This window comes from Hevea brasiliensis, chromosome 15 (genome assembly GCF_030052815.1).
Source record: "Hevea brasiliensis isolate MT/VB/25A 57/8 chromosome 15, ASM3005281v1, whole genome shotgun sequence".
Classification (NCBI taxonomy): domain Eukaryota; kingdom Viridiplantae; phylum Streptophyta; class Magnoliopsida; order Malpighiales; family Euphorbiaceae; genus Hevea; species Hevea brasiliensis.
The window spans coordinates 61,169,090-61,177,703 of NC_079507.1; the positions used below are offsets into that span (position 1 = coordinate 61,169,090).

At 31.7% G+C, this 8,614-nt stretch overlaps 1 protein-coding gene across 1 annotated transcript; it reads right to left on the reverse strand.

The window, feature by feature from the left end:
* Window positions 1-8,249, reverse strand: LOC110644746 (floral homeotic protein AGAMOUS). The gene is made up of 9 exons (XM_058136803.1): window positions 8,035-8,249; window positions 7,396-7,647; window positions 2,575-2,656; window positions 1,442-1,503; window positions 1,116-1,215; window positions 942-983; window positions 702-743; window positions 447-613; window positions 1-333 (listed from the first exon to the last, which is right to left on the reverse strand). Exons 2-9 carry the CDS (start codon window positions 7,620-7,622, stop codon window positions 330-332), a joined length of 726 nt encoding a protein of 241 aa, XP_057992786.1. The 5' UTR covers window positions 7,623-7,647; window positions 8,035-8,249; the 3' UTR covers window positions 1-329.
* Between the last annotated feature and the right edge of the window lie 365 nt (window positions 8,250-8,614).

Sequence of the window (8,614 nt, forward strand, 5' to 3'; positions counted from 1 at the left end):
TGCCACAAATTGTAGATTCCATAAATGAACTAATATTACAACTAGAAGGTGCACAAGAGACGAGAAGTATGCAAGTAAATGAAACTAGCCATAGAAAAACATCCAGAAAAGAAATCTTTCTCTTACAACAACACTAATAGGTCTTAAGTGGGATTGCACAAGGCTAGTGTATGGTGGGATACCACTATTTAGGGATTACACAAGGCTAGTACTCGGGCAAAGTTGATTTCTGCTAGAAAATTTGGGCATACTATCAGCTCTCAGCAGTTGAAATATATACCTGATACTCTCCACAGAAAAATAGAACTAAAGGATGCCCTGGAAGCATATTAGCTGCACAAAAACATATACAGGTGATTATCATGTATAAGTATACAAGCGCATGCAAAAGTGAAGTAAATGTTGATTGGTGTACTGATTTATATACAATGATGATTAATTCTTACACTATCTGAAGGGCCATCTGGTCTTGGTGCGGGTAATGATTGGTGGGTTGTAATGCATTCACTTGAAAATAGTTCCTGTTGTCAAATGTCTGAGATTGCGTGATCTCATAGTTACCACCTCCTGGCATCATATTCATGTTCTGCTGCTTCCTTTCGTTTTCCGCAATCTGCATCACTCGCAGAAGTCCCATTTAGTCATTCTACTCGACCCACAAAAGGAAATGATGATGAAGGTTGAGAGGAAGACATACAGACCTTAGCTCGGAGAAGCTGATTATTGCTGTGCAAATCAATTTCCTGCATTTGGCATTTTTTTATTCAAAGAATCAATGGCAAATCACTTAGTCTTCTGTACAATTTTGGTTGGTAAAGAGAGCAGCTTAATTTGTTGGTGAACTCCATATCCTCAGTGACCATCCAAAAACAAATTATCTAGATCATAGATATTAAAAAAAGAAGATATGGGGAATATAATTAAGAACAAAAAGAGTATACCCTTTTCTGCATATACTCGATCTCTGCGAACAACAACTCATTCTGGAAGAGATTTTATAGAGAAAAAAGAGAGGAAATTTTGTGTTACTGGCCGTACTAGAGGTATTAACAAAGCGAATGCATTTCTTTTTAATCAAACATGTATCGTATTAATATATATTGCATTAGAAGTACCTTTTTGGACCGAATTCTACTAATTCCTCTCTCTAATCTTATCTCCAAGCTCTTAAGTTCTTTGACATTCAAGGCTCCTAGAGACTCACCCAGCATATTCCTGAAAGTATCATTGTTCAAAGGATACATAGTTAAGCAAAATTCTATAAAAAGAAATAATTGCTTAAGAATCCCCAAGGAAAAATCCAGCAAAAAAAAAGAATTTTCAGATCACCATCAAGAGATCTCATTTTCAAATCCCATTAGTTGCTTAACAATCCAGTTTGTTTAGTATTTCAAGGTACTATAAAACAAACGGTTGTTGATTAAGAATGTTTTTAACTTACCCGTTTGAATTCTGCAAATTGCTAATTTGCACACGCAGCTTGGCAGCTTCTTGCTGATAGTACTGAAATATCACTCCAAAACCAATGGCACGTTAATTATTTCATTAATACCTAACAAATGGGTTCATAAAACCTTTTAAATTTATAGTGGCATTATTGTATAAAATAATAATGATTCACACATCACAAAATCACAATTTCAAGACATTGCCTCATAGGTGAATGTCTTTTTGTTTTGAAATATTTAATTAATAAGTGCACATGATTAGATTCGAATCCTGAAATTTTTAATCGAAAAGAACCTGATATCATGTTAAGAAATTACTCAAACTAAAAGCTCAAACTTATAGTTTAGAGTTATCAAAATAGTTTTATATATCTAACATTTATTAGATGTGAATTATATAGAACCAAGAAGGCACTGCAAACCAACAATACGTATTTTTGTTTTGTTTTTTCAAATCTTGTTGTCCGGTAATTTTTTGGAAATATTATAGCATTCTCCCTGGTTGAAATGTACTCTCTTTTTTCCCCTTTTTAATCAAATTGGCTTCCAGCACTCTTCCTATAAACCATCATCAAACACAAAATTGTGCAATATAGCATTGGTATCATTTTTTTGATAATCAAAATTTTATTAAAAATATTCAGGAAAAACTTAACATAAAAACATCCAGCTAACTCAGACCAGCAGGCCAATCCAAGTACACCAAACATAGTACTAGCATGCTAAGTGAAAGAAAACCTAGGAAGCAAAACAACAAAGAGTCCAGTACATTATGACCAAAAAGAAAACAAAACAGCCCAAATAATTAAACCAGAAAAACAAAGCAAGAACTAAACCACAAAAACAAAAGCAAGAGAGCCAAACTTAGTACTTGCAATGTTAAGTGAAAAAAAAATGATCTTCCGCTTAATAATAGACACTTAATATCACTAATAAACTGAATATCCTAAAATAGCACACTGAAGAGAGCTACAGATACCAATCTGAAGGCTCGGTAGAGATATACAATGCTTTAGGAACATTCCAATGGAACAATTTTCATTGTTAGAAGAGGCAATTGAAATAAAAAAAAAAAAATATATATCAAATTTGAGGCTAATCACAAAAGCCTAGAAATAAATTGTACCTGAGCATTAGCTTCAGAAACAGATCCAGTACTGGATGAATCTGCGCAAGCCTTCTTGTACCTCTCAATTGTAGATTTAACACTGCAATCATATATGAATGAAAATCATAAGCCCCGTTCAATTTAATTGATTTTTTTTTTTTTTATCAATTATCACGTTTGAAAACCTAATATATGAAATAGTTCAATTCTTTTTAATTTTTTTTAAAAAAAAAATTATTTTAAAAGAAATAGAAATCATGCCAAAAAATAATATGATTGTGTGAGAATTGAATTGAATTCTTTTCTTACAAATGAGTTTGTTTTATTTTTCCAATTAATGCCAAAATGTCATGAAATTAAATGTCCATTTTGTTGTTGGAGAAGCATGTAAGTGGAAAATGCTGAACACTAATAAATTGCATATTTTATAACCATCGCATCAACTATACATGTGTCTATATATCCCAATACTAAAGATGAAGAATTCATGCTTTCATGGTACAATGTAATTAGGTCAAGTTGAGTACAAAGTAAAGCAGAAGCTATTCATTTTTAAGCATTAAAGAAACGGAAATCAAATAAATGAATTCATACACAGTGCATGAAGATGGAAATTTTCCATAAATAGTTCTGTTTAAGTGATAAACTGTGAGGTGAATTAGAGCCCTAATTAATGCAAGAATGGGTAGCCTATGTTCCACAGAAAATGACATGGTAAAAGTACAGCAATTACACGCCCACTTTTAATGATTAAGAAATTCTTCACTTCAATCTGCTAGTATGAATTTCTTAAAAAATAATAAGAAGAAGAAGAAGAAAAATAATAAAATGTTCAGGAAAAAAAAATCATCTCAAAAGTGGATGAGATCTTCAAAAGGATATGAACATGTTGCTCCAATAAATTAAACTTCCCCAATCCGAAACTCAAAAGCAAAAGCATTTTTCATATTGGAAAGGTTTGTTTTTCGGGTCTTAGTTATATGGTGTTCGCTAAGTTTTTCTTGGATTTTATTAATAAAATTGACTTGCATTAAAAAAAAAAAAAAGATAAAAGCATTATCCTCAAGAGGATAAGAGAATTTTCCTCCAAGTCTCATCAGCACTACATTGCACTCTGAAAAAGGAAAATCATATTGAAAACCATGAAAAAGGAAAAGCATATTTATGCCATCTCTAAGAAAATTTTAAACCTTACAAAATTGTTCTAAATGGGGAAATTAGGACTTGCATGATATAATAGTAGTAAAACAATTATAAGGATAATGCAATTTACTAAATAGGCTTAGTGACATTTTATAAAATGCACTTGCCAATTAATCTAATTATATTAACATGTTTTATCTTTTCTTGAACTAAGAATGGAATTTACATTAAAAAGAAGTGATATCTTTAGCAATCCCTTTATTTTATTATTTTTTAATTAAATTATAAAAACTTTTCCCTCTTATAATTAAGTTTTTATACTTTTTAAATAACTTGCATACCATTAGTCCTAAAACATAATTTCTGTAAAATTGCCATTAGTGAAAGCTAAATTCTTCTCTATTTTTTACCCCTCCACACTACTTCTGAAAAATAACAAGTTTTCTTTTTAAATTTGTAAAAAATAGATTTTTTTTACATCAAATTGATCATAGCATTATATAAATTAGTTATCTGTGTTGCACAGTAATAATTTAAATTTTTTATTTTTAATTTTTATTTAACTTAAATCAAGTGAATTTCAAGTAGTTATATTATTTATTTTTCTTTATATATTGCAAAAAAAATTTAATTATTATATTAATTTGAGACATGAGATTTTTTTACAGTATTTAGTCAAAATAAATTTTACTAAATAAAATATTAGAGATGATTTTAATGAAAAAATTTTAGGGATCTTACTTGAATGCATGAATCTCATTTGCAATACTTAGTTGAATGTAATTGACATCATTATTTTCCTTAAATGCAAATCAAAGTTGAAACTTGAATCTTGAATAATCAGAAAGAATCTATTATATAAAGAATTATTGAGTTTTTAATTGCAAATCAAATTTGTCAAATTATTCAGATAAATTTTAAATGTAAAAAAAATTAAAATGAAACCTACTTCAAATATCTATAAAATGAAATTTCAAATATTTTATATTTTTTAAATTTGAAATATATTATATACTCTAATAATTATGCGAAGTATTAATTAATGATCAATATATACAAGTGCTTTCATGTGTATATATATATATATATACTCCGTAATATTCTAAGGAAAAATATAGTTCAAAAAAGAAAAGAATTTATTTCAAGAATCAAAGAGAGAGATCTTTGAATATAGAGATTGATTAAAGGGAAGGGTAAGTCCGAATAATGCATAGCATCGGGAATAAACTAACCATTTTCTTTTATAAAAAAAAAAAAAAAGGGTAAGTTCGAGCTCTTAATTACTCTAAATAAATATAGTACTTAACAAAACCGAGAACATGGCCATGTTATAATGACACCTAAGTTTTAACTGGTTTTAGGCTCAGATTAGCCATTTTAACACTAAAATCAACCAAACTCTCTCATTTAACTCATCCTGATAACAACCCTAAACTTAGAAGCAAAATGAGTGAGAAAATCCGAGTTACTGGAATTGAACCAGACTGATAGATTACCTTGTCTTAATTTGACAAAATAAAATATTTGCCATTGTATGCCGTGTCGTATAATAAGGCTCACTTTTCTTGTTTTGCTGATACCTTAACTTCGTCGAGCTACTGATTGGCTGTCTCTGCCATGCTGGCATTTTGTCCTATAATATGATTGGTTCCATATATAGGGTCAAATCTCTTCCACGTGTCGCATACCCATTACGCAATGGGTAATACCCTAAATGACGCTCTATTGCCCACTGAAAAATATTGATGACAAGCGTGGAATTCTGTTTTCACTTTAAGGTAAAGGTGATAATATAATATTGATTAATCAGAGTTTTTCTGAAACTGAAACTCTGAGTGCAGCAGAGCAGGCCAATGGCAGCAGCAATAGTTGTACGCTACCCATTGCATGAAAGAAGCCAGAATGGACAGAACTATCCCATTGGCTCCCAGTTGTCGTACGTTGTCCCTCTGCGCACTTCCCTCTCTACCAAAGAAGTTGCATAAATATATATCTATGCAAAGATCTTGAACAAATGCAAAGCACACGCTATAATCCCAACAGGGGCATCATCATGACTTAAGTTGATCCATTCTCATTGGCCTGTCTCTATCTTTCACTATGTGAAAGAATTTAACCAAAGATCAATGAGAAATTGGGGGAGAGAGAGATCTAAGAAGAAGAAGAATAAGAAGAAATGGGCCTATGGTTATTTCATTTTTGAATCATTTAAAGGCGAAAATTATAAGGTTCAGTAGCAGGAATCCTGATACAAAAACCCTTTTGTCAGTATTCAAGAACAAAAAAATCGTGTGTGACGTGACCCAAGATTCTGTTGCTGAGACAAAACTACATAGCAGCAACTACAACAACTACTGATCTTGATTAACATAAACCCTAACCTGTTACTATTATACCAGTAACCAAGTTGAAACACAAAAGGTGAAAACCCATGTGAGATTTAAAATAATTAACTTTTGATTGGTTATGCCTGTGGACGGATCTTCGTGTTTGATTAAAGGATTACCATTAAAGTCTAGGTACAAAGTCGCTGATAGTCCCAGTATAGTAGCTTATAAAGCCCTAATTTGGACTATTTTGACTATGAAGAGGGTCTTTTTTGCTTTTCGCACGTGGGTGCAAACTCAGATTTGGGGAAATTTCGTGTGGATTAGGGAAAACCCTAATTTGGGAGTGCTTGGGGGTCACCTGATTTGGTTGTGATTGGTTTGAAAAGGGTCGGTTGACATGCTTTCACAAGAAACTCATTTGGGGGATTTGGGTTTTGAAACCCTAACGCCTAACCTGCTTGTTTGTTGGTTTTCTTGACAATTTTTTTTCATTAACTTTGACACTGTACTTTTGCTTTCTTGAAGTGCCGCTGACGTGCTATTAAGGAAGTGTCAATGGATTGGAAGTTTTGACTAATGGGAAGATGACAGCTTTTGCCATAGGCCTTCTCTTTAGCCCTATAGATGACACATTATCAAGAGGGAGTAGTGCAAGTGGAATATAGGAAAAGAAAAGAGAAAGGAAACAGAAAATTTAACAGCAATGGAGGGAGGAGAGAAGAGAAGAGGCTTATCTCACGGGCCTGCATTCATTCCAAACCTATACTTGTTAATTTCTTCTACCATTACTATACTCTTATAATGCTTCTGTTTCTATCTATTACAACAGATCTATGTACCTACCAAACCAAGAACACAAAACAAAGTTTTCATCATAAAAAGGAAAATTTTCTTCATAAAAAATCATAAATATCATAGAGAGAGAGAGAGAGAGAGAGAGAGAGAGAGAGAGAGAGAAAGAGAAAGGAAAAGAAAACAAAGCAGGAGAAAGAAGACAAGTGAATGTTAGAGAGAAACTCTCAATCAAAAACTGCAGCAGAAAAATTGATTATGTTCTATTACTTGAAATCCACCCAAAGATCTAGTTCAGGAAAAAAAAAATTCTTGACATCAGTTTACCCATTTTTCCTCCTTAAAAAAATTCCAAGCCTTTTTTTTTGAATGAAACCAATTAACAAAAAGAAGAAAGAAAGAAAGAGCTTATAAAAAGAAAAAAAAAAAAAAAAAAAAAAGAAAGAAAGAAAGAAAAGAGAAATTTCTCATGAATAAGATAGTAATTAAAGAAAAACACAGTAAACTCGCATGGAAGCTGTTGCCCTTTGAGAAATTAGATCAAGAAATTAAGGCGTATGGAGTTTTTATATACCTATTGTTGGCATACTCATAGAGGCGGCCGCGGCTAGAGAAGACGATAAGAGCAACCTCAGCATCACAAAGAACAGATAATTCATAGGCTTTCTTGAGCAAACCATTGCGCCTTTTGCAGAAAGTGACTTGGCGATTTGTGGTGTTTTCGATCCGCTTGATCTCGATCTTCCCCCTACCCATTTTCCTCTGGGGTGAAGTCTCCCTGGACTCGCTCGGGTATGCCATGGCAGCTGCTAGCTACTACGTGATCCTAACACAGAATAAAAATAGTGATAAAAGAATGAAGCAATAAAAACTATAATCGATAACATAATTAGCATATATATTCTTTTGATCACTGAGAAGTTCAAGAAAAAGCTCAATTTTCTTGTGGATTTTCAGTTATCAGAAATTAACTTCATTTGTTGGTTGGTTGGTTCAATCTTGGGTTTGAGGAGGTAAAAGTGAAAAAATAAAGAACTTTTACAAATTCCTTTTCTTGAAGCTTACTGAGTGATCAAGAAGAAAGCATTTAATTAACTAAAGTGGTTGAATCCTGGGTTTTGAAATGTGAAAAAAGAATTATAAACCCAAAAGAAGTGAAGCAAAGCAGAGAGATTATGAGATTTATGTCTCAATATTTTGAAAAGAAACTAACCTTTGGGAGGAAATAAACAAAGTGAGGGATAGAGATGCTAATTGCGGAGAGAAACGAAGGCTATTTTGCTTTTGGGTTGTGGGTTTCTCTGTGACTTTTCTTTGTTTCTATAAAAATGAGTTGGAAGAGATGCAGAAAATGGAAGCAAGGCAGTGCTACGAGGTGGGCATTTATAAAGGAAAAAACGACCCTTCATCCATTGTTATGTACAACAATACTTCTTCCTAGCTATATGCTCTACTATATCTCTATGTGTCTTTCCCTTTTCTTTCAATTTTTTTTCTTGTCTTATTTCTGTATTTAAAAAAAAAAAATTATGTTGAGTGGTGTATATTGAAGATGTTAAAGAGAGCAGGCTAAATTTGAGAATCGGTCATAAAATTCAGACTCCAATAACCGTCTATTTTATATATATATATATATATATATATATATATATATATATGTTTTCTAGAATTACTCGATTATATTACAAAGTAAAATGACACAAAAAAGTAAGATGATTTAATAAAATTTTATAAATTGTCTCATAAGATTTTTGTAAATTGATACTTTTTCTAGAGAATAACAAATTACGAAA

Excerpts from the sequence above, each read along its gene's own strand:
- LOC110644746 (XM_058136803.1), bottom strand. The coding sequence starts at position 7,622 with ATGGCATACCCGAGCGAGTCCAGGGAGACTTCACCCCAGAGGAAAATG. Across the intron at positions 1,504-2,574 it reads TTTCTGAAGCTAATGCTCAG|TACTATCAGCAAGAAGCTGC; the intron begins GTACAATTTATT and ends GTGATATTTCAG. Across the intron at positions 744-941 it reads TCGAGTATATGCAGAAAAGG|GAAATTGATTTGCACAGCAA; the intron begins GTATACTCTTTT and ends TGCCAAATGCAG.